The sequence below is a fragment of the Eptatretus burgeri genome, chromosome 4 (assembly GCF_056783735.1).
Source record: "Eptatretus burgeri isolate ZD-2024b chromosome 4, Ebu_testis_v1, whole genome shotgun sequence".
Taxonomy (NCBI): domain Eukaryota; kingdom Metazoa; phylum Chordata; class Myxini; order Myxiniformes; family Myxinidae; genus Eptatretus; species Eptatretus burgeri.
This window is the reverse complement of record NC_140964.1, coordinates 73,410,514-73,437,885: the sequence shown is the minus strand read 5'-3', so window position 1 is coordinate 73,437,885 and position 27,372 is coordinate 73,410,514. Positions and strand designations below refer to the sequence as shown.

The 27,372-nt window shown below is 42.4% G+C and overlaps 1 protein-coding gene across 2 annotated transcripts in view; it reads left to right on the top strand.

The window, feature by feature from the left end:
* Positions 1–27,372, top strand: part of LOC147028345 (uncharacterized) — a 66,843-nt gene that overhangs the window by 19,147 nt on the left and 20,324 nt on the right. Inside the window, exons 5-8 of one of the 2 annotated variants that reach the window (XM_085878664.1) lie at positions 11,004–11,086; positions 12,012–12,112; positions 12,266–12,791; positions 14,154–14,251. In XM_085878664.1, the coding sequence (XP_085734790.1) occupies positions 11,004–11,086; positions 12,012–12,112; positions 12,266–12,791; positions 14,154–14,251 (808 nt within the window). Of the gene's footprint in view, positions 1–11,003; positions 11,087–12,011; positions 12,792–14,153; positions 14,252–27,372 lie in introns of both variants that reach the window. The other variant, XM_085878663.1, reaches the window with a different exon arrangement.

Below are 27,372 nucleotides of genomic sequence, written 5' to 3'. Positions count from 1 at the left end.
GGACTTTGTATGACTGAGAATGCCCAGTTTGCAACCGGTTCTGGAGGCCAACTTTGAAATGTGGGTTGCCCAAGAAAGATCATGGCTGATAGTGAGACCAGTAGTTTTGAGTGACTGATCTTCCTCAAGAGAATTGTTAAGAAAGTAGATAGGAGGGTTGATAGAGAGATTGATTTGTCAGGATTGAAAGACATATTGCAATTGTTTGACTAGCTTGTGATTTTGTCAAGGTCTGAAGATGGGGAAGAGGCTACTGCTTCCCTAACTGAAGGATGAGGGATGTCGTGTGATAAGATGGAGTCATCAGTAAATAGATAAGGGCGCTTTTTCAGAGTCAGAGAGATCGTTGATGAAGACGAAGAATAGGATGGGGCCTAGACTACTGCCTTGGGTGCTCTAGCCTTGACAGGAAGAGCCTTGACAGATGAAAGGATTCTGTTGAAAGCCACACGTTAGCTGAAAAATTGGAGAAAGTTAGTTATCCAAGAGTGTCGTTGATCTTGGATGCCAAAGGTCGAGAGTTTGGAGAGCAAGGCAGAATGACAGAGTGTATCGAAAGCACGAGATATTTCGAGAGAGAGAGTGCCTTGGTGTCATGTCTGCCATTGAAGGCCTCCATCCATTGTTGGAAGAGTATCAGCAGTATGTCCAAGGTGGAGTAGCCTGGTCTGAATCTGAATTGGTGATCTGAGATGAGGCTGTTGGAGAAAAAGAAAGGATTTCATATCAACTGCAATGATGGATTCTGTGACCTTGCTGATGGTTGGAAATACGCTCATAGGTCTGTAGTTAAGAGGTTCAATTTTTGCACATTTTTACACAATGCAGTGATGTTTACCGATTTCCATGCAGATGGAAGGTGACCTTGGGTAAATGATAGGATAAAAAGAGCAGAGGGAGAATGTGCAAGAACAACAAAGTAGGTTTTTTAGGATACTTGAGCTGATGCCATCCAGTCCAGCTGCATAATCAGTCAGGGGCACCTTCTTTGGTGCAAAAGGCAGTCCAGGATCAGTTGGGTACAGAGACGAGCATTTGTGGACACGAGATTTGGAAGCAAACACAGATTTGAGACATTCGGCCTTCTCACGAGTGGAGTCTGTTGTGGTGCCATTTGAAGAGATGTAAGGGATAGTGGGTGAGCCTACTCCAGAGAGACAGACTTCGCAAGGTGCCACCAGGTTTTGGAAGAGGGATGCAAGTTTGAAAGTTTATTCTTGAGGTTGAATAGATGTTCTCTGGCTGTGCTGAGAGTAGACAAACACTTCTTGTGGGCATGGTGGAATGAGCAGAGATTGACTTTGGCCTTCCAAGAAGAGAAAGCAAGTTGTTTCAGAGCAACTGCTTCACCATAGGATTCGGTGTACTGAGTGGGAAGAAAGGTATGATAACTGAAGATGAGATGGAATTCATCTGTGCATGAGAGAGAGCAGGTTTCTGTCCATAATTCCCAGGCTGAGTTAATATCAGGGGCAGTAGATATGGGAGACCAGTCCTGAAATTAGATGGCTCTTTGCAGTCCCTACCAATCTGTCTTGGTGAACTTCCAAATTCACTGGCATGTGACGCAGCTCTCTGAGAATATCCAGAGAGATGTTGACTTTCATGAGCATATAATCAGATGAACCAATGGAGCAGAGGAAGAGCAGAAGTCATTTGCAGGGAAGTTTGTCATCACTAAGCCCAGAAGAGAGGATTTGCTTTTGGGAGAAATCCAGGTTGGAAAGTTCACAGATTGAACTTTCCAACCATTTGAGTCCCATGGAGTCACAGAAGTCCTTTGCTGAAGTGGCATGGCTAGTGAAAAAGGTACTGACACCCAGGCAGTTATTATCATGTTGACAATTTTAAATCACCACATTTGAGGAAGAGAGTTGGGATGAGTGGTTAAAAGTTGGTACATATTGTGTGTGAGAGAGATAGAGATAGATATGGATGGATGGATGGATGGATTTAGACGTAGATGGAGGCTTCACTGTTTGTGGATGGTAAAACACACAGACAAACAAGAGGTGGGAGCGGAGGGGACGTCTCAGCCAAAGGTACTGTTGGGGGTTGGGAGGTATATGATCAGTACAAGGGCAGTGAGAAATTGGGTTCTTGATGTAAAATGCAACTCCGCTTCTGGGGATCAGGCCGATGAAATTGGAGGAGACGATAGCTGGGGAGAGAAACTAAGATGCCATGTGGGAGGAAGGATTGTTTTAAAAACAGATTATGTCTGGTTGATTGGCAGTAGCCTGGATTGAGAGAGATGTCATGTTCGAGCGGAGACCTATGATGTTTGAGGTCCACACAGGTTCGGAACAGGGGAGGTGGCAGGAGAGTGCAAGACAAGAGGGTGGGTGGGGGCTTGAGGGGAGTAACAGGGGCAGGTTGAGAGGGAGGCATTGGGATGAGAAAGAAGATTTGGTTTGTGTGAAGGGATATATTGGGGGTGTGGGGAGATGAGGGGAAGCATTGAGAGGGTTGGGTGTGGAGTGATGCAGAATGGTGGGGCATGAAACTTTTCGGGAGGGCGGAAGTGGAAAGAGGGCACATCAAATGAAGTGGGGGGGGGTGGGAATGCTGATTCCAAAATTCCCAAATTAGACAAATAGAGATAAAGATCATGGGATGGGAGGTAAGAGTTTTTTTTGTTGAAGGCACAGAGAAATGAAGTGCTATTGGTGCGGGAGGAGGGTTGGTGGACCAAGCACTTAGCTGACAGACAGTTTTGGAAAAATAATCTTGGCATCAAAGAAGAACGTTGGGTACTCTTGATGAAGAAATATGGAAAGTGAAGCATTTTAAAATGATTTTAATGGAAGAAGTGTTTATATTCAATGAAGATTCGGTTTGGAGATATTGAGAAAAGGGGGAAGAAAGAATGTCGAACAGGAAGTAGAGGCAGAAGGAAAATCAAGTAAAAGTGAGCTGTGGAGTGGAAAAAATAAATTGTTTGTTTCTTTTAAATTTTTGAAGTGAGGAGGGGAAATAGGAAAACGTTGAGGAGGTAGAAGTAAAATATTTGGGAAGAAGCAAAATGAGGAATACGGAGACAAACGGGACAGCATTTTCACAGTTGCCAGATGACACTTATTTTAGGGCCCTCTCACACCTTGACGTTTTAGCCAGCGTATGGAAAGGTCTCAAAATGTATGTAAAACGCTGGCGTACGCTGAACTATTGATGTTTTTTTAAGTTTTGGGCGTATAATAACGTGTTGGACGTATGCATAACGTATTAGCAATGTACACAGAACGTTTCAATCACATATAGATAACTTATACCAACGAATGCTGAGCCTGTTGTCGGCGTTCACAACCTATGCCCAACAATAGTCTAACTTATGCATAGCATGCAGCAGCGTATCGCCGACCATCATGTGGCGTAGGCTATTAATAGGCTGCGGCTCGCCGACTCAAATCATAACCGCACTAGACATGGAAGTGTGAAGCCGCTGTCACACCTTGACATTTTAGCCAGCGTATGCCGACGTATGAAAAATTTGCCGAACCAAGCTGGCACACGTCGAATACGTTATGAGTAAGTTTTGTATACGTTAAGAGCACGCTGGCATATGTCGTCATACGCCGAGTACGTCGAGAAATTTTCAGCATGTTGAAAATTTCTCGACGTACTCGGTGTATGACACACGTTCCGCATACGCTGGCATAAGTTGTAGGCACGTTACGCGATTGTTGACACACGTTGACACACGTTACTTGTACGTTACTCATAAGTCGAAACGCGTCAATGTAATGTTTAGCGTCAGTGTTCCAGACTCCTTGGTTTTTTTTTTTTTCTTTTTTTCTTCGGTATGACGGTGATGTTGACACTTCGATTTCTAGTGTGGTTATGATTTAAATCGTTAAGTGGCAGCCTATTAATTATATTATATTATAACCGCACTAGAAATCGAAGTGTTAACATCACTGTCATACCGAAGAAAAAAACAGAAAAAAAAAAAACAGGGAGTCTGGAACACTGACGCTCACCATTACATTGACGTGTTTCGACTTATGAGTAACGTGTGTCGACGTGTGCCAACGATCGCGTAACATGCCTACAACACGTTACTCATAGGTTAGAAATAAGTTTCGGGTACGCTAAACATTACCTCGACGTGTTTCGACTTATGAGTAACTTACAAGTAACGTGTGTCGACGTGTCAACGATCGCGTAACGTGCCTACAACTTATGGCCAGCGTTATGCGGAACGTGTGAGTCATACGCTGGAATACATCGAAAAATTTCAAGCATGGAAAATTTGTCTAACACCTCGGCGTACTACGACGTATGCCAGCATCCTACGAAAAAAAGCCAGTGTACTACCACGTATACCAGCGTGCTCTTAACGTATACAAACTTACCCATCACGTATTCGATGTGTGCCAGCGTTTTAGCCAAATTTGCATATGTCAGGCATACGCTGGCTAAATCGTCAAGGTGTGACAGGGCCTTTAACAAGACTTTCATGTCGTTGCGGTGCCAAGAGGGGGCGCTCAGTCGTAAAGCACACCATCTCTCATCGATAGTGACATAAACGTTGTTGTGGTACCCCTTCCAAGAGTGCTTCATCGTGTTACCAATGTAAAGTTTGAGTGAAAGGGATCGAGATGGTAAGTCTTTTAAGTATGTAGAAGCTAATGGGACAGGCGCACCTGCCTACCTTTTGCGTCTTGTGATTCCAAATATTTGGCAACGTAAGATCGTACGCCAATCCGTGAGCAAAGATCCCTCCAGCCTGTATGCCGCAATCTATTTTAAATGTATTTAGTGTTGTGTTTTCATTTATTTGGCTTTATTTTTACACCTACACCTGGCTTTTAAGTGGACGCATGTCACACTTCCTGTCATTAGCTTCTGTTTATTTATGATCTTGTCTGAGGATGTGCTTCGATGCAAAATGAGGCAAAGCACCTTTGCTTGTTTAGTAGCGCTCCTCAACAGCACCTTACACGCCAGAGTGAAGGTGTCAAATGAGCGACAGCGAGACGTGTGGACAGGTGAGGTTGGCGTTCCTTACAATCGCAGCTCACAGTTGGGGCATGAAGTGGTGGCATCACAGCGCTCACACCACTTGTCACTCGCATTGATTTTAATTTTGATTTGAAACAATTTTCATGCAGTGGGACTTTCTGCAAGTTCAAGGTGAAATTAGGATCATAAAAGTAAAGTGCAAACGAACCTAAGTGATATGTAAAACAAAGGAAAGGTATTCTGTTTGGAGTGGGCATCAGGGTGTGTGGGGGCACAGGTGAGGTTGGTGGGGGGGGGAGGATTAGGAAACAATCCGTCATTTAGCTGATCAATAACATTGGAGTGGGGGGGGGGAGGATTAGGAAACAATCCGTCATTTAGCTGATCAATAACATTGGAGTGGTGGGGGGGGGGGTGTAGTGGGTAATCCATCATCCAGCCGGTCAATAACATTGGAGTGCCTGGGCCTGCTGGACTTGTGAAATACACCGGAGAGTGATCCAGCAGAGCTTGGAATGGAAGAAAAATAATGAGCTACCGAGCGTGCTGATTCAGTCACTTGCAATGACTTGTTGGTTTTTTTTTTGTCTTATTTTCCCCAGTCTTGCCAGGCCATTTTAAGTGCTCTTCTTTTCCCTTAAAGAATTTACTCACGTTTCGCTGCAGGACCACCGCTGCTTTTGGAGGATCCTAATATATTGTGTGTTTCAGTAAATATGTTGTGTTCACGTAATCTCAAATCCCGTGGTCGCAAAACATTGTGTTGCATTCATGCTTTGAGTTCATTCTGTGTTCATTCATTCACAACGACTCGGAAGATTACGCTCACCTTGGCTCGTGACCGTACTTGAATATGGTTTTTTCATATGATGCAAGTGCATTCACTCATTCATTTTTTAAAAAATATATTTCGCATTCATAACTTCATTTTGCAGAGTTAATCTCATAAACAATACACCGATCTCTCCATTAGGTTAAAGGCTGCGAGGCCACATGCCTGTGGTCAGACGATGGTCACATTCGATACAACACCTCAATGTTGAACTTAGCTTAAAGGGTGACTGCATTCCATTATGGAGCTATCTACATTTTACATACGTATGGAAAAGGAAAAGGACAGGGGAGTGATGAGAAAAATGTATTTGCAAAAAGAGGAGGGGAAGGAGTTGGGGATGATGGTGCAGGAAAGAAATGCTTGAGCAGTTGCTATCATAATTCTGTCATTTTTACTGTACTGTACTTAATACAGGATGTCAGACGTTGAAGCTGTGTGAATGTTTACATTGCTTCAGTGTTTCTATGTCGTCCTGCATTTAAGCTGAAATACTCTTCATTAGCATTTAACCTGGCGTACTTCAACTCAGGTTGTTTAGGCCGTGAAAATACTCATGTAAATTGAGTGCTTCATGTCGGGCATTTGAATTCGCTCTTTTCAAGGCAAAGGTGAGAGAGCACGGCCACAGGAAATCGTACTTCAATTTTTGGATTGACCCGACCTACCGGATGCATGAAAGCTCGACTTTCAACCCTTTGAAATGCTGGCTGTTTATGGCTCATATTGAGCATGCGGCGAAACATTACAAGATTTTATTTTTCTGGAACACAGTTTACTAATAGGTTAATTGTTTTTTGTTGTTGTTGTTGGATTTTTATTTGTTACCTTTGTAACAGAAGGTGGATGGAGATTATGTTTTCACCCCTGTTTGTTTGTTTGTTTGCTTGTTTGTTTGTAAACAGGATATCTCAAAAGGTTGTGGATTGATTCGGCCGAAACTTGGTGGAGAGCTTGGATATGTGATATGGACGAAATGATCAGATTTTGGTGAAAATCCGAATTCGGATCTGGATCTGAGATATTTTTTCCTGATTTTTTTTTTTTTTTCACCATTGAGAGATAGGACCAAAAACTATATATATATATATATATATGTATATATGTATATGTATATGTTGTTACGGCTGTGGAAATTCGCATTACACCATAAAGGGCCCTCAGGTGAGATATCTCTGTCAGTACATGTGTAGTTAGCCCAAACCCGTTGTACAGAGGGAATTTATGTGATCCATCTGGGCTGCGACGCTTTGAGTTTTCTGTTCTATCTTTTATTTCAAACAAACAAAAACCACCAACGATGCTCGTGGGCTTTTCCCGCCATTCTTCCCCGCGCTTGGTGTGAAGGAAGGGGGAAGGGCAGCTCGCCGCCGATTGGTGGATGAACCACATGAGGCGGTCGGGGTGAGGGAACGCCCCTTTTCGAGAACCTTCTCGAAGGGGGGTGGAGCGAAGGGCGGAGCCCCGCGCTATAAAGGACGGACACGGGCGGGGCGCGTCTCTCTCTCTCTCTCTCTCTCTCTCTCTCTCTCTCTCTCTCTCTCTCTCTCTCTCTCTCTCTCTCTCTCTCTTCCTCTTCCTCTTCCTCTTCCTCTTCCTCTTCCTCTTCCTCTTCCTCGTCCTCTTCCTCTTCCTCTTCCTCTTCCTCTTCCTTTTCCTCTTCCTCTTCCTCTTCCTCTTCCTCTTCCTCTTCCTCTTCCTCTTCCTCTTCCTCTTCCTCTTCCTCTTCCTCTTCCTCTTCCTCTTCCTCTTCCTCTTCCTCTTCCTCTTCCTCTTCCTCTTCCTCTTCCTCTTCCTCTTCCTCTTCCTCTTCCTCTTCCTCTTCCTCTTCCTCTTCCTCTTCCTCTTCCTCTTCCTCTTCCTCTTCCTCTTCCTCTTCCTCTTCCTCTTCCTCTTCCTCTTCCTCTTCCTCTTCCTCTTCCTCTTCCTCTTCCTCTTCCTCTTCCTCTTCCTCTTCCTCTTCCTCTTCCTCTTCCTCTTCCTCTTCCTCTTCCTCTTCCTCTTCCTCTTCCTCTTCCTCTTCCTCTTCCTCTTCCTCTTCCTCTTCCTCTTCCTCTTCCTCTTCCTCTTCCTCTTCCTCTTCCTCTTCCTCTTCCTCTTCCTCTTCCTCTTCCTCTTCCTCTTCCTCTTCCTCTTCCTCTTCCTCTTCCTCTTCCTCTTCCTCTTCCTCTTCCTCTTCCTCCTCCTCTTCCTCCTCCTCTTCGCTCATCTGCAGTGGTGGTGTTTTGTCGCGAGAGCTTTTTGTCGTCCAAGGGTCTTGCGTGTCTTCTCGTCTTCGAGTTCCTGTCGTGTTGGTCCTGCGCTCGCAGTTTGGCGGGCGACCTATCCACGGAGGCACGGACGGCAGACGCGACAGCGCCGGTTGTGTGGTGGACCTGCGCGTCCGAACGAGGTGTGCCGGAGAGGATTCGCCGACCGCGAGAGGAGTCGGGGCCAGGCGCGACCACGCCGACGGACGTGGGAGAGGGACTCGACGGCCCACTGGGAAGTCGCCACTTTGCTTTTCCTTTGGGTTTGTGTAAATGACTGTGGGTGGCGCCTGTCTCCGATAAAGTAGTATTGTTTTAAGTGTTGCCGTGTGTACGCGTATTCGGTTTTAACTCTTTCTTTGCTTTTTATGTGCATTTTTCTTTTGGTGTGTGTGTGTGTATAAAGTGCATTCATTGTGTGAACTTGTTCCCCGTTTCACTGCGTCCTTTCCTTTGTTTGACCTTCCATCTTGCATCACGTAAGGGGTTCGTAGTGGGTTTAAAACGCCCGGTAATTTATCGGAACTGTCAAGGCCGACGATTACACCGCTTGGTTATCACTGTAGCACGGAACAGACCGCTTAAGCGGTTCGTGTCTGGAGTCTGCCTGTGGCGTGGTATGATCGCCCGGTCGACTACTTGCGCAGGTACTTAGGTGGGTCGAATTTGGCGAGCAACCCTATCCTGCGTGGGTGGGCAATTGGCACGATCGTGGTGGGGTTAAACCCCCACCTGTGACGAGCTCCCGGCGTTGTTCCGAGAGGGTCACGACTGAATTGACCGTCCGGTGGGCGACGTGCTGCGATTCGAATTACGTGGTCGTTCGCACGCCGGTGAGCGCGAATTCGCAACAATATATGTATGTGTATATGTATATATATATATATATATATATATATATATATATATATATATATATATATATATATATATATATATATATATATATATATATATATATATACATACATACATATAAAACACGATATCTCAGAAAGTTGTGGACACGTTTGGTGTGTGACAAAGAATTGTTTCAACTTTGGGATGATCCGGATATGAGAATTTTTTTTTATTTTTAAAGTGACTTTTCACCATTGAGAGATTTGGCCAAAAACAATATATAGCACGATGTTTCAAAAATTTATTGTGCCCAATATGTTTGACTGGAACGATCAGGCATTGCGTGGTGGAGATGTGCACTCTACCGAGTGCCCTCCTAGTTTATTATTTATTTTTGTCTGCCTTCATTTACTGGGAATGGGGAAACGAGTGTTCTCGCATGATTAATTGTGCAACCCTCTGCTTTTTCATTCGTGTAACTGTACTTTACAAATTCCTCAGTTTGACTGCTGTGCCATTCACTTGCTTTTGTACATAAATATACTTGTAATAGGCGTCCATAAACATCCTTCACCATGTTGTGGAATGTCTGCCGAGGCCCTCACTTAAAAAAAACAATATATATATATATATATATATATATATATATATATATATATATATATATATATATATATATATATATATATATATATATATATATATATATATATATATATATATATCCTTCTATCCTCACTTTTTCACCTTTTTTTGTATACCTTGTCGAGGCTTGTATGAGAGCTAACACACAACACACATCAAGGGGGGAATGAGACAGGAGGGGAGGGAGTGGGAAGGACAAAACAGTGGGGAACAGACACATTTGGAGATCTGTGGAAGGGAGAGGGATGGGATGTGGAACATGGAGAATAGAAGATGGACATTGCAGGGACTTTCAGGAAGGAAAGCAGGGAATTTGAAGGAGGTGGGCTTGGGTGGATTATCGGGGGTAGTAAAGATCGAGGATTTGGATGGGGGATGATAAGAGGTGGTGGTGAACAGCTGTTTTGAAGGCCTGGAGGGAAGAATGGGATTGAATAGAGTGAGGGAGTTTATTCCAAAGGTGGGATAAAAGAGGAATGAAAGAGTGAAGGTGAGCAGTGATTCGTGATTTTGGTAGTTTTACAAGAATGGGGTTGTTGGCGGACCTTGAGTGCCCTGCGGAAATGTGGTGGGGACAAATCGCAGAGAGAGCAGGAGGGGCGAGGCTGGAGAGGAGACGGTAGAAGACAGAAAGACCACCGGACCAACCTGCGGTGATTGAGTGAGAGGCCCAAAGACTCAGCTCATTGCAGGAGATGCCAATGATCCGAAACGCCTTGGTTTCCACAGCGTGAAGCCGAGAAAGATGGGAGGCAGGAGCACCAGCCCAGAGGGAACAGCAGTACTCCATCAGGCTGTGGACAAAAGCTTTGTAAGTGGTCAGGAGTTCAAGTGGGCCGAGGAAGGACCTTGCACGACGGAGGATTCCCAGTCTGCGACTGGCTTTGGAGAAGAGGTTTGAAATGTGGCTTTCCCAGAAAAGGTCACGGCAGGTAGTGAGACCCAGAAGCTTGAAAGAAAGGACTTCTTCCAGAGGATTGTTGAGAAAGTGGATGCGGGGGTTTTCTAAACGGTCCTTTCGAAGAGGCATAGTGAGAGTGTGAGATTTGTCCGGATTGAAAGACATGTTCCACGTGTTGGCCAGTTTGTGATTTTATCCAGATCAGCAGTGAGCGAAGAAGCTGCTGCACCTTTATTCACTTTTAAATTTTTCTCCACAACCGCTTTGGCGATTGACATGAAACTTTCAATATCGGTGTGTCTACCCATGGAGAATTTTTTTTAAACAAAGTTGCATGATGCGGCTACATTCCAAAAAGTCTGTTTCACATCGACATGGGTTGCAGTGTGTTTTACATATCGGGAATAAACTGGTAGTTTATTTTTTTTTTAATATTTTATATATAAACATTTTTAATTAAATGAAAATATTCAATACTGAAGTTAACAATAGTTCTGTTCACCTCCACTCATTAGTTACTCGTTTTTTTTTTTCCTGCCTGTGGAACCAACTTGCACATTCTGGAGTGCAGGCTGTGAGATGCAGTTTGGAACAGCGACTTGTGACCAAGGAGGCAAATGATAACAAGACTGATGAACCCGAGTATTCTTCCAGGTTTGTTGCAGTGTCTAACGAGGAAAGCAATGGCAGTCATGCTCATATAACGTCGATTTGATGTCATGTACTCTCCTATGGAATTTAACATGACGTCCGTGTTTGACCGTGTTTAATTGACCATGTTATGACTAAAACCGCACATTTTGCAATGTCGTGACCCCCCCTGACCTTTGACTCCTAACCGCTAATAACGGTTATTACGTCATTGTGTCATGTCACATATCACAAGATGGGGCATTGAATTCTGAACATTTTGGCATTAGTTACATGCAAATTGGATACAAATTGACCTCGCTATGGTAAAAAGACGATTTTGACCTTTTCATGACCTTGACCTTGACCTTTGACCCGATCGCTCCCAAAATCTAATGAAATGGTCCTCGGATAATCACCAATCATCCCACCAAATTTGCTGCGATTCAGTTCAATACTTTTGGAGTTATGCGAATAACAAACAAACACACATATTCACAAATAAATAAATAAATACACAGCGATCAAAACATAACCTTCACAACAAAGTTTGCGAAGGTAAAAAGTGTGGAATCTTCTTCTTCAATGAGTGTGGTTAATATTATGGAGGATAGTTGTCAGTAAATTTGAACTGGGGATGTGCACTTTGGGACAGCACCCTAACTCAACATTCTTCAACAGAAGATATGTCAAATGTCTGCTTGCCTTGCTTGTGTGTCTAATGTGGTATAATTGTATGCAAATGCCTGTGTTGAGGCAGAATACATTTTACAATGTTAGTTTTATTGGTCTTTTTATTTTTTATTTTTATTTTTATTTTTGAAGATGTTTATGTGAAATTTTGTGCAGTCTGACAGCCCATCCCTCCCCAATCCATATACAATAATATTCATTGTGCTACTTTTTTTGGCAGTATTGAACTCATTTTCTCTCTGTTTAACTCTTTCAGTGATGATACAAATCGTCTGGCCAGGAGAATGATAAAAGCTGCTTTCTGCTCGCTCTTTGATGATTCTCAGGATTCCTTGGAGACGTTCGAGCCCCTCAAAGGTTCAGACTTGCCTCATGATTTAATGGCTAAGTCCTCTTTTGCTGTTTCCAGTAAAAAAAATTTGCCTGTTACTAAGAGAGATGCTAATACTTTCAGACACAGTTCTTCAACATGTCCAAATGCTATAAACCTGTGCACTGTGTCATTATTAGGATTGCAAAGGAGTCAATCCCCTTCTGCTAGACCGGGGATGGAAGGACCTTCCCATAAGAAGAGTGACCGGCCGACAAACTCTGGTGTCTCAACGCCAGCAAACGTGTTGATGAAAGAGGGAGATGAAATGGACCTCAATTTTTCAGAAAATTGCGTGATGGAAAGCCCACCTAACGTTCGGTCCTCACTCCCAGAAGAGGCAGCAGCACAGTCCGAGATGGCCTCAGGGGTTGCTGGAGGACAGTCATCAAACTCAGTTGGAGGGGCTACGAAGGCCAAACGCGCCAAGCCGACTTTATCCCCTCCAGTTAACCACACATCACTGGTACATAAAGACAAAGCGAACCTGAAGAGAATGCGGGCAGGGACAACATCTCACTCGGTCGATAATCTCCCTCAATCAGTGGTGAAACGTAAAATTTATTTTGACTCGCTGTCCCTTCAACAGTCTTCACTTGCTTCCTCTTCGTACTCTTCGGAAGGACTTGATTATCTGCATGACGAACATGACTTCAAAAGAATGCGGTGCGATTTTGTTTACTTATGAGGGCGGGGGGGATGATTTTATGACAGCACAGTTCGTTGTTTGTTTTTGCTTCTAGGACAGTTGCACACACACTTGTCCGTTTACTGCAATACTAAATGAGAATTAAATCCAAATCAAATTAATTTGCTGTCATACAAAATGGCTCGTACTCTGTTGTGTACAAGTTGACATCTAGGATCTACAAGATTCCACCAAAATCTTGAGGATACTTGTAACACTGAATAGATTTAATGGGATATGTTAAAGACAGCTTTTGATCTTTAAATCTCAATCCTCTTTGGGACTATCTACATATTATGTAAGCAATGGTGTTGATTTTCCACCACCATTCCTGTCCATTTTACAGTACTGGCACACATTGGATGACTTTTTGCAAGGTTGAGTGAGATCTCATCCTCCAGTTAAATACAAAGCAGGTGGCAGAGGAGGTCTAACATCCCATCCGAAGGAGGGCGTGTTCATTGACCCTTCCTGAAAAGCCTACTCGGCTGGCAGTTTGAAAGTTGCGGCAGAAATGAATCACAGATTAGATGGTGTCAAGGGTAGCATGCTACCTCTGAGCTATTCTGTCATTCCTAACCAGACCAATAAAAGCATGATGGTTTGCCAAAATCTAAATTCCATTTGTCTCAACATCAAGGTTTTCCCACCTTGTGATTTTGGAAATACAAAAGGCTGGCAAGGGACGGTATCTTCATCTTTGTTCAACTGTTCTTTTTTAATTATTTTAATTTATTTATTTCAGTTATTATGTTTCTTGTCCAACTGCTGCTGAAGGCTTTGTAGCTATCACTAAAATTTGATTGCATGCTTTGTTTCCTTTCTGCATTACCTTTGTGTCATGACCCTATGTGATAACCTTTAGGTGCATTTAAGCTTTCGTTAATCTGCCTTTATTTTCCATATTTCCCAAAGAATGGCCAGACTATTCTGTTCTGCACGCTGTAGTAGCTTGCATTTGATTGGGTTCTGAGTGCTCATTGCCGTGCCGTTGCTTTTCTGGCAGGGGTTGTATGTATCGTACTCGTAGTGAGCATTTATTTGGGCATATCATTAAAGCTCCCAATCTGAATGAAACAAACTAATTTTATCATGAATCAGCCTGCCTCAATAAGAGCATGAGCTTGTCATTTTTAAGGTCTGGTTTAGCTGAGAGTACGAGACTTTGGGGTTAACGCAAGACAGTGGATGCCTAAGCTTTCTGTTGGGTAATCGGTATCCCGATTTCATGGGAGACTACTCTTATGTCAGGTGGTGGTACAGTTTCAAAAGCATCTAGAAATAATTATTTTGTTTATGTTAGTACCAATTGAAAGCAGAGCTATTGATGTGCCATGCAGACAACGAATGGACACAGCAACTGAGGAAAAGTCCACCTGGAGTGATGAAGAGGCGAATTTTCCAGCCACAAAGAAAACGCTTGATCTTGCAAAAGGAAGTAAGTGGAAAACTTTTGTCATTGCCTCCACCACCGAAGGTGGACGGAGGTTATGTATTCATCCTTGTTTGTTTGTATGTTTGTCTGTGAGCAGGATATCTCAAAAAATTATGGATGGATTCGGACGAAACTTGGTGGACAGGCTGGGTGTGTGACAAGAACAGATTCAATGTCAGTGAAGATCGGAATATGGATACGCGAATTTCTTGCAGTTTCTAAGTGTTTCCTCACCATTGAGAGATGGGGCCAAAATCGATATATACCACAATATCATGAAAAGTTGTAGACAGATGATGACAAAACTTGGTGGATGCATTGGGTAGGTGACAAGAACAAGCCGATTCGATTTTGGTTCAGGTCCGGATACATATCCGGCCTATCAATGGGATACAAAACGTAAACTTTTCAGCCTGGCGGAGGTATGTGCTCTTCCAAGAGCAGTTCCAGTTTTGTTTTGTTTTGTATGCAAGCTGTGGGATATGATTTGAATCATTCTTACGAGGGGTGTTCAAAATGTTCTCAGAAAGAGATGCCTCCATATTGGTCAAAGAAAGGCCATTTTATGTCTCGATATCTAACCAGACAAAGTGGCGCAATGGTTAGATCATCCGCTCTGAATCTGGGACGTTGACAGTTTTAAGCCCAACCGAGTCGTACCAAAGACGTTAAAATGGTATGTGCTGCTTACTTGACGCTGAGCATATTAAAGGATAGGGAATGGACAAACAACCATAATTCGGCATTACTAGCGCAGGCTTTGATGGATCTAATGGCCTTGTAATGCCTCGCAGTTCCTTTCAAGGGAACATATATTTTAATATTTAATTATATGTAATGAAAACAAATATTTTCTTGCTAATTATTAATGGTTGTAAATTGAAAATTGGTCATCATCTGCATTTCTTGTACTATTGTGAGTATCTTGTTCTGAGAGCATTTTAAACACCCCTCTTGGAGGGATAATCAATGTGCTGTTGGTATCCATGAACGGTAATCCATGTGGATATGGTTACGCTCACACCTTGGCTTGTAATCTTCCTTTGTGGTCATTTACTTATTGAAGGAGTACTGTAGTCCGGCAGATTAAGACAATTTTTGGGCGAATTGAGATTTTTGTGATAAAAGCGTCAAATTTGGCAATAACATCACTGTATATGTTACTGATGATTTGTGATATAGGGACATTGAAAATTCTGCCTACTTCCGGTTTTATCCAAGATGGCGTCCATGCGTGTCATGTTTACCACAAAACAAGCAATATTACTGTAATGTTTACACTTTGAGGTTTAATTATCATGTGTTGTTAATTTTCTCTTATACTATATATGTGTATAATTACGTTAAAACTATTGAACACCTTCTAAAGATAATAAATGTATAATTTTATATACTCAACAACACAATTATTGGGTCACATGATTATATATTATGCACCAAAATGCTGGAACCCCCACTGATATTGCTTACAACAAATAAGTCAGAACAAATGCAATTTTATTTCTTCGTAATGTCTAGGACATATTAAAGCTAATTTACCATTGGTAAACATATATATATATATATATATATATATATATATATATATATATATATATATATATATATATATATATATATATATATATATATATATATATATATATATAGGACCATGTCAGTGTTTAGATCCACCACTACTGGTGCTATGTTATCTGGTTATTATCCATGACATACTGACATTCGAGATACCACATGAGTCATATATATATATATATATATATATATATATATATATATATATATGTATATATGTATGTATATATATATATATATATATATATATATATATATATATATATATATATATATATATATATATATATATATATATATATATATATATATATATATATATATATATATATATATATATATATATATATATATATATATACATGACTCGTGTGGTATCTTGAATGCCAGTATGTCATGGATAATAACCAGATAATAACCTTTATTAGTAACCATATAGTAACCACTATATGGTTATAGAGATATCTCTATAACCTTTATTAGTAACCACTGACAAATAACCAGTATGTCATGGATAATAACCAGATAATAACCACAGTAGATAATTACCAGATATATATATATATATATATATATATATATATATATATATATATATATATATATATATATATATTACCATTACTGAACATGCCAATATAATTAATGTCAAGCACATGTTTAAGATTCATGCTTTATGCATATATATATATATATATATATATATATATATAACACATCCAAGAAACTGTTTTATAGATCAATTCGTATAGAGGTAAAATTCCTATGAAATATTTAGTCTATTTTGTCCAAATGCAACAATTAACTTTCCATCTGTCTATCATAAACTCTTTCCTTGCCTTAACATAGTCCACCCCCACATGCACAGAGAGTAGTGCAGGGAAGATTGTTTCTCTTGCATTTACATCATCTTTTACATCCTTTCTTGCATCCACATCGCAAGAGTTCTTGACAAGATGCTTCAGCTGCAGGTAGTGCGGTCCATAGAGGTATCCACTTCCCATTGGAGCCTCTTTGCCATCCATATTCTTGGGGACTGGGTAACAAGGGCTCTTGTGATAGTGTTTGACCCCACACATGTATGCCTTGAAATACAGCTCTCTTGGTATGCTGAACAAGGGCTGCATATGTTGAAGGAATAGAGTCCATTGTCTTTCCCTTTGACGAGAAGAGGTATTTCCTACAGGCATCAACTTTCAGAAATCTGCATGTCTTGTCATACATATGGATAACAAGCCTTTCAAGTACATGGATATTACCCTCATTGACAGACTCTGGTGAAGAAGTCAATTTCTTGATAAATGATGTAACAACATCATCATCATCCATCCATGCATCCCATGCAGTCTTCTTTCCTTTACCTAGGAAAGATGACACCGTGTCACACCCAGTGAAGGCGTGGAAGAAGGGAAGTGCTACACACTTGTCTGGCCCAAGATGCTGGCTGATGTCATGGATAGCAATGTATCTGAAAATTTTCCCTGTTCCAAAAGATATCCATAACTTGTCAATGGTGAAACTTGGGAAGAGAGAAAGTGCCAAGACAACAACATCTGTCAACTGTTCTGATGACAATTCTCTTGTGGCCATTCCTGCTGGCATGTGCCAGATGGACCATGATGCGGGTATCTGCCTCCTCGTGTGTGCAAGGCTGAAGTGAAGAACAGTCAATGTCTTTGTTGTTAGTGATCACACTGCTGCCATATGTTGTGATAGCATTGCCACCATCCTCGATATCTTGCACGAAGGTTGCTCGAAAGTGAAATAGTTCTTTCTTGTTTTCATCTACCTTTAAGAAACCATTTTAGTGTTGGCGCTCACTCGCTTGCGAATCCCTATTCCCCGTTTTTCTCTGACAGTAGCTTTCAAGCTATCGTCTACATAACAGTCGCAGATGATATCAACTCTGACCGCGTCTTTGAGTTGCCGTTTCACATATGGGAGGAAAACACTGGTGGCATAGTCTTGAAAGGTATTGGCATCATTTGGTTTCAAGAGGTTGACCACTGCAGCGCCATCCAGTATTACAACTTCACATTGCTCATCAAACACACTGTGTGAAAGTGGCTCAAGACATTTAGAGAGCAATTCCGATTTGCTTCCGATGCACAAGTTGCCATTCAGACTTAGTGATGGTGGTGATGGTTGATTTTCGTGCATGAAAAATCCATCCAAATTTTTGTTTCTCGTTTGGCAAGCTATATACAGTCGAGAGAACAGTGAACAGTCACTTTTCAGGGAATCTATCTTTCCACTTCTTGTTGATGTAGTATTCTTTCCTTTGGCACCAAACAGTTGAAATTTATTTTTTTGTAATCTTGTCGCTGATTGGCTTTTTGTTTTGGATGAGTCTTTCTGTGTAGAAAACCTCAGCTTGTTTCTTGCCAATTGTTTCCATCTCTTGAACAACTCTTATCATACCTGGATTGACAAACTCCTTGGTATCCAAACTAAACAGATCTTGTGTTTCTTCCAAGAATGGATTTCCCATTTCACAAATAACTTGTGTAAGAGATGAAATGTCATGTACAAATGTTCCTTGTATGCTTTGTGAAACATCAAGATGCTGCACCCCTTCTATACCTTCATCTGATTGTGCCATATGAAGACAAGACTCAAATTCTTCAACCAGTCTTGAAACTTCTGGACCAGCAACCATCCACCTCCGTAGAGCACTTGGGTTTTCAGTTAATCCTACCGCACCACCATCACCTTTGACGCTGGCGTTGTTTTGCTCATGTGCTTGATCTAGAGCAATTCCGGAAAATACCCGTTTTGTTTTGTGGATGACGAAGTGTCCTATATCAAATTCTCTTGCCGTGATAGGATGTGGTGACCATAAGTTTGACATATCTCGCAAATGCACTGACAACCAACGGGCATAGTTGAGATGATCCAAGGCAAAAAACCACGGAACAATGCTGGCAATGGCATCAACATAGAGTTGGAACCTACCAAGGCGGGTTGCTTTGATGAAGATAAATTCCAGAAGTTGAAGATTGAGCACAGTATACCAGAACTTGAATTGTGGACTTTGCATGGACGCTTGCCTGATCCAATTTTCAAATTGAAGAACACGTTGGTTGAGTGTTGCTTTCTCCGCAAATGCCTTTTTGAGCAATGCATAAAGACTACATGCTGTCACTTGGTGTGCATACCTGGTTTGTGTAAGGTGTGATACTTTCAAGAAGGAATCAGCCTTCCCAGTAGTTGTAATGTTAGCTTCCACCAAAGCACTTGTCCAGCCACTCTTTTCAAGTAGATCGCCAAGTAGCTTGAACGCAGCCATCTCGATGTGTAAACCACCTAACATTTTGACAAACTTATCTTCTCCATGGCTGTTTGGTAGGCCCCACTGAATTTGTTTTGCTATGGCATAGAGTGGCTGGTCGACCGCAATGACAGGTATCTGCCCAGGATTTACACGAAGAGTGGCATTCCTGATCAGGTTCATGGCATGGTGAATCATTGCAACAGATTTAGCCTCATTGCTGAAAAGTGGTAACAATGCTGACAGATCTGATTGCACTACATCTCTGCTGATCTTCTTGGCATGGTAAGCAGCCCATGAAACATCACCCATATCATCTGTGAATTGATCCTCACCAACAGTCTCATTTACAAAGTCGAGCCAGTTGTGTTCGTCTTCAAGAGCCTCTGTTATGTAACGCATCTCGTGTACTTGTCCACCATTAATAGTGGGAACTGTAGCGTCTTTTGGAACTGCAACTTGCTCAATTGTCATGTGGAAGTCGGGTAGTGTCGGCACTGCTTTGGATGCTGGGATATTCTCATTTATCAATAACGATCTTGCTCAAGCAGAGCCTCTATTCTCAGATGTTACATGCTGAAAGATAGATATCCCTGTACCATGGAAGGAAGCCTTAGCTGTTCTAGAACTAGGATTGTGATCAATGTTATCTCTTGCAGAAGTTGTAAATAAGCCATCTCTGAGTTTTGTTAGACAAACAACATTTTCTTCATGGAATCTTATGCACACACTGTTTGCTAACTGGGTAGAAATAGCGAGGACCCTGTCGTAAGAAATACTTATCCCCAGGTTAAATAGCATCTCAACTAAATGTTTCTTGCGTGTCTGAGCATGCACAGAGAGGCCTAAGTACACACATAATGGGGTTTCCGTTTGCCTTCCTTGGTGAAATTGTGTCTGACATTCCCCCTTTCTCTGCCTTGGTTTGGATTTTATCAACTGAGCTATAGTGAGGGAAATCTGAGACTTGTGTTTGAATTCTAATGTTGGCCCATACAATATTGAGTTCACGAAAGTCACCAGAGATTGTGGTACAGACTCCTCATAACAGTTTGTGTCAAAGCTTCCATCAAACTTGATATCTTGGCTGAATATTTATTGTCTGATAATTTTAGCAGCCATTGAGAGATTAAGAGCGTCTTCGTCATACGTTTGTTCATGCATTATCCGTATGTTTGGAGCAACATCTTGTTTGAATGACAGTAAAACATCTCGTCCTTTTTTAAAGTCCTCTAGTTCAGGAAATTGGATCAGGATACGCTCTTTTAACTTCGAGGAATGAATGCGACTTGAGTTTGACAGTCCATATTCTTGCAGCCTCTCTTCATATTGTCTAGCGAGGTCAGACGTCTTAAAAACACAACTTGTCCTGGATTCTGATTTTGTTTCTTCAATGTAGTTTACAATGTCTGCAAGAGCAATACCATGCATCATTTTTGTTCTTGAATCTTTTGGAGAATCCATTTCCAGAACCCGCACTGCATTGTAAAGTCCAACAAGGCATTTTGCATGATATTTTGCAGATTGTGCAACTAAATCTCCAGGACTGAGCTTGGAAAGCAATGTGGTGTCTTGCAATTTTAGTGCACATTCTCGAACATGAGCGTCAAGCTTAAATGTAGATGCATCATGTAATGTTTCACCAGGTATATGTTCATCACAGAAGAAGCAAACATCGGGTGCTTCACATTCTACCAGAGTACACTTACGTGTAGACTTTTTAGCTCGGTCAATAGCCAACTCATCATCACATGCTGACTTTCTCTTTTCTGCTCGCTTCAACTGTGTGGAATTGAATTTTGTATGACAGGAGTCATGCCAGCTTGCTCTGTGACTTAGAAGTGTATCAGCAATACCAGTGCCATTATCAAGTCCTTGAATATCAAATTGGATGGGTAGACTATTTAGATCTTGAAACCTTTCAACATTTTGTGCGAATGTCACATAACCTGCCCCAAGGTTTTTGCGTTTGGAATCAGCTGGACATTTTAGTGGTTCATCAGTAACTGTCCGACAGATGAAACATTGATTCCAATTTGTAGGTGTAGCTGGAGTCCGACTATGAAGCTCTCCCGCGGGTTCTTCGAGTTTGTAAATGAAAATATAAAACCATTTACTACCCAGTAAAGGCAAACGCACACCACTAAAAAGTAAGGCATTATGAGTTTGTTTGTTCATACACATTAATTATAGTGTAGCCTAAATGGCTTGCATTCATCAAAAAAAAAAAATTATAATTGAACATTTCAAAATAATTACTGGTCCCTCAGTCTGAGGTAAATCTCATTACCTCCCTTTAATACTTTGATTATTGAAATATCTCTCTGCTGGGCATATTAATACAAATATTTAAACCGTTTACCTTATATTAATAGTCACTAGTCACCAATGTACAAATTCAATTCATTTTATTAACTATAAACTCATTTGATCGCTCAAATACGCACCTTTTATCTGGAAGATCCATCACACCAAAAGCTGTCTGCTGGCGGCCATTTTGAAAGGAGGGAGAAATCATTGTTGCAGAAATGTATTTATAGTTGCTTCAAATGTCTTTTAATGTTATTAAAGTTCGGTTACCTTATGATATTACTCAGTGTTCGATCTAATCAACTCATTTAGGACATATGAATGACAATATGTCAGAATAATAAGAATTTGTGTGCATAATGTATATATATATATATATATATATATATATATATATATATATATATATATATATATATATATATATATATATATATATATATATATTAGTTTTTATCTATTTATTTGGGATATTTTGCTCAGAGAAGCATGTTTATATTGCTCATGATTCTTTCATAGCAAGAAACCGCTAAATTATTGATTATATATTGTTACGGCTGTGGAAATTCGCATTACACCATGAAGGGCCCGTAGTAGGTGAGATATCTCTAAGTACATATGTAGTTAGCCCCAAATCCGTTGTCTAGAGGGAACTTATGTGATTCATTCGGGCTGCGATGCTTTGAGTTAGGCATTTTTCTGTTCTTTCTTTATTTTGAACCAACCACGTCTCAACCGCCATCACACAACAACCACCAACCACAACGCCGCTTCACAACAACCACAACCACACCTGCCTCTCAACAACCACACCATCCTCACCACTCCGCCAGCAACCGTCAACTTCTCCACGAACACAAAAGGGGAACAACAACTCCCACCCCGATTCCTCTGGTAAACAAGAATGACGGTTGGAACTCAACTCCCACCCCGATTTCTCTGGTAAACAAGAATGACGGTTGGAACTCAACTCCCACCCCGATTTCTCTGGTAAACAAGAATGACGGTTGGAACTCAACTCCCGCCCCGATTTCTCTGGTGGAATGTCTCCCCCTCCCCCCCCCCCGCGTTCCGCAAAGAGAGGGGCGGGGTGCCGGGGAAATAAAAGGGCGCACAGAGGCGCCGCTGAGAGGAGGTCAGGTCAGGGTGGTCGATGAGAGTGTCAGTGTCAGTCGGTGGTTCATGGTCTTCTGCCGTCTGGGTCTTGGAGAAGCGGTCCGTAGAGCGACCCGCTCGTTGGAGCTTGCTGTCGGTGGAGAGTCCGGACGTCGCGGAGGGGACGCGGACTGGAGGCGCCGCTCTGCCAGCTGTCGCGCGGACCTGCGCATTCGTACAAGGAGCGCCGGAGAGAGCTCGCCCACTATCGTAGCGCGAGGGTGCAGGTAACCTGCAACGGTCTCGTGGGACTCGTTTGGTCTGCCAAGTCCCACGCCATAAAGGCCCACGGGCCCCGTCTGCCCCCTTGTCTATGAGGGTGGCTTCTTTCCTTTGCTTTTGAGTAAATGTGTGTTGGCGCCGTCTATAAAGTAGAACTGTATAAGTGTTGCCGTGTGTACGCGTATTCGGTTTAACTCTTGCTTTCGCTTTATATGTGCATTTTGATTATTGTGGCTGTATATATGTGCTTTCCGTGTGCCGCGGAATAAATGTGCATTGTGTTGAACTGTTTTCCCGTTTCGCTTTGTCCCCTTCCTTTTAATTGACCCTCCATCCTGATTCACGTAAAAGGTTCGTAGTGGGCTTAATACGCCCGATAATTAATCGGAACCATCAAGGCCGACGATAACACCGCTCGGTTATCACTGTAGCACGGAATGGACCGCTTAAGCGGTTCGTGTCCGTAGTCGGCCTGTGGCGTGGTGCGATCGCCCGGTCGACCATTCGCACAGGTACTTAGGTAGGTCGAATTTGGCGAGCGACCCTATCCTTCGCAGGTGGGCAATTGGCACGATCGTGGTGAGGTTAAACCCCCACCCGTGACTAGCTCCCGGCGTTGGTCCGAGAGGGTCACGACTGAATTGCCCGTCCGGTGGGCAACGTGCCGCGATTCTAGTCGCGTGGCCGTTCGCACGCCGGCGGGCGCGAATTCGCAACAATATGTTAAGATAGAACTTATTCACATTTTTCTGACAAATTGGCGGCCATCTTGAATAAAACCGTAAGTAGGTCAAATCGCAAATGTCCCTATATCAGATATGCATTGGTATGCCATAACTAACTTATATGCCAAGTTTCATACTTTTATCAAAAAAATCACAATTTTTTCATAATCCACCGGACTATGACACCATCTTGGGAATAATTGTAGCAGGAGGGGAACAGTGGAAAAATACAAAACAAAAAAGAAACAGTGCCAGCAGAAGTCTCAAACGTCAACTAGGTTGGCTTTGTCATCTGCTGCGATTGCTTAAACGAACACTCAAGATCATCCTGTTTTTCTGGCTGCGTAAACCCCTCTTACAAGGAGGCCAACATAGGTGATGGAAGGATGTGATCCATATGGATCTGATGGAAATGAATATCCCAGAAGATGCATGGTAGGAAGAGGTGACAGCATCTCTGGCAGGGTGGTGAGCTACTTACAGATTGGCCCATGCAGATATAACCTACTGAGAGCACACCGAGAGTGATCAGCATACCAAATGCTATGTCCAGAGTGCCAGCATACCTTTTGCAGAGAAAGTGACATGAAGAGACACAAATGTTTGGCAGAAAGGCAGAAACTGGTTTCAGAGCATTGCAGAGCTTCACGGTGCCTTTCATAATAGCCCTCGATGTTCCACAGTCCACACATGTAGGTCGACCAGAAGACCCCAAGGAGATCACCCCTTGAGTTATTTAGCTTTGCTCCCCCAGTTGGGTAGACCATGGGCCACCGTAGACCCCCATCCCCCCCCCTGGGGATTTTTTGTAGACTGTTTTTCAGATAGCCTGACTCATGCCCCAGCACAATCCGGTTGTCTGCAAAAAAAATCGGTGGTGGGTGTGGTCGTGACACGCCCCGCAGTAACCCCACCCCCCATTATGAAATAAGGAATTTGGTCTCCGTAAATATCTTCGCTATCTCTTAGGCTAGGACGCTGAAATTTCTCATACTTTACCGTTGGGTCAAGTCTTAACTGAAAATCTCAAAATGCAATCCAAGATGGCCGCTATAGTGACGTCACAGTGACGTCATTTCCGAAAGTCATTTTCAGGCTGTTTTTAGACCTAATTTTGGAATTTGTCATTTGTGGATGTTTTTTCTTTAAAACTTATGCATAATTTCTGTTGTTCACGAGCTCACTGCCATCATACATGTAGTATTCACAGATTGTTGAATTGATGTTGATGTTTATTGATTTCTGTATTTCAGTTGAGATGAGTCTTTTCAATGGCCGACAAGAAGAAAACAGATGAAAAACCCTTGAAATTAAAGGCCAGCTCACGGTCTAAAGCCATATATTCACATGAAGGCTTCTCCTGTATTATACACTATGTGAAACACACCTCAGATAAAAAAGTTAGACCACTTTCAGATGTTAGTTTCTCGAAGATAGAAGAAACAGTGGAACTGCGACAAAAGAGAGCTAATGCCAGTGAAAGGCTTGATGATATTTGTATGGAGGTACCAAAAACTTTCTGCAAAAACGTGCATGGAGCGCACAGATGGTGTTGTACAAATTTCACGAACACGTCCCGCTTCCTCAAAAGAAAGGGTCCTGCTGAAGACGATGAAGTACCATGTAGCGCCAAGAGACGCAGATCCTCAGGATTGGCTGCAATGTTATTTCCTGCGACTAAATGTCTCTTCTGCGACAGATCACGTAAAAAGGTACAGGGGAAGGAAGAGAGGCTTGTGAAGTGTGTTACAAGTAGCGCAGAAGAGTCAATCAAAGCAGCCGCTGAGAAAATGAAAGATGCCAATATATTGGCGAAAGTACAAGATGTTGATTTAATCGCCCGTGAGGCACACTACCATCCGTCGTGTCGTAAGCATTATACACGCACAGATGATCGGCATGAAAAAACTGATGTAGACACTTCTGTCGTGGAACAACAGAATGCTCATGCAGCTGCATTTGAGCATGTCTGCCAATATGTTGAGAACAGCATTATCCATGGGGCTAACGTTGAAAGAGTTACAATGCTCAAGGACCGATATTTGCAGTTCATGTTGAGCAATAGCCCCGAATTTTACAATGTCAATTACAAAACTGACAAGATAAAAGCAAAGTTGACGAAGAAATTTGGAAGCAAAATACAGTTTTGGCAACCTAATTACAGGAGTGAACTTGTGTATTTGACGGAAGTTCCAAAAGGTCAGGCCATCGAGTCTGCATTTGAGGTTGCTGCATCTGACCTGAAACGCCTTGAAGAAGCAGCACTACTCCTAAGAAGACTTATTCTTGGCTCCAAAGAAGAATCCACAGAGATGCCTTGGCCACCTTCACCAAGCTTCTTACTTAGTGGAATTATCCACCCACCTACTCAATTGCAAGATTTTCTCTCCTGGGTGATTACTGGAAAGAAATTTGCAGATGCATCGACAAAAAGAAGCAGATTGGTTGATTCCTTTGCTGAAGATATTTGCCAAGCTTTGACAAGAGGGCAATGGACAATGCCCAAACACCTTCTTCTGGTTATGACACTAAGGCATTTGACTGGTAGTGCTGAAATAGTCACTCGATTGAATCGATATGGACACTGTTTCCTACTCTCGTTTGCTGGAACTGGAAACGGCCATGTGTAAGAGCATAGTGGAGAGAGAAGGCGTTATTCCACCTTCAATTCAGCCAGCCAGAAATGTTGTTAGTCATCTATGCTGGGACAATTTTGACCTGAACGAAGAAACACCTTTGGGTACTGGCACAACACACACGGCCCATGGGATAATGATCCAGGAGGTTCTTGTAGATGCTTGCAGCAACCCCTCTTGCATTCAAGTCCCGTTCTCAAGAACAAGCAGCGCTCAGTGGTTTACAATCCTCAAGAGATAAAGCCATGTTTTGTCAATACCAAGACTGAACCATCCCTTGTAGTATCCATCAGTGATGCCCCACAAACAGACACAGAAACTTGGGCCCAATGGTCTGATACAGTGTGGGTATTTTGCAGGGCACTGCTGCAGAACGCGACCCAGATGGTACCTGGATGGGCTGGTTGGGTAACCATGACAGCGGAGAGCAAAGATGACAAGGATGTGTTATCCACAGTTGACTACATGGCTCCCGTGAATGCCCCGGTTACTGAGAATGCCACTGTCCAACACCTGAAACTTTCCCAGGCAGCATCCAGAGAAGTGGGCCAGCACTACACAATCGTGACGTTTGATCTGGTGGTGGCAAAAAAAACAAATGCTCTTGTATGGCAGAATAACCGTTTGTTTGAAGACGTAATTGTCAGGATGGGTGTTTTTCACACTACCTGTGCATATCTTGGTGCTCTTGGAAAACGGCTTCAGTCCAGTGGCTTTGAGGAAATAGTAGTAGAAGCTGGAATCTGCGCCAGTGGGTTCATTAACAAAGTGATGTCCGGTAAACATTACAACAGAGCATTGCGTGTTCACCTGCTAACACTTGAAGCCTTAGAGCGTCTGTTGTTGAGGGCTTTCGAGACATCAGAGGGTCAGATTATTGGAGACGAAACAAGAGGCCTCCTGCAACGCTTATCACTCATTCCAAGTAAGGAGAATCTATCGGAAACTCTGGCTAACAATAGCTGCACATGGCTGCTGATGCTCTAGAACAGTTTCAAGGAAAAGGTTCGCAAGGGAGAAATGGGGAAAACCGCTCAGTTTGGTTGGATTATATGGATGAAGTATGGCTGGTCTTGATGTTTCTCAGAGCAACCAAAGAGAACAATTTGGATCTTCATCTGTGGTGTCTGCAAAACCTGTCGCATGTTTTTCAGCTATGCCCGAACAAATTATGCAAGATATACAACGGTATACATGCTGACTCTCCGAAACCTCCCCAGTTACCATCCT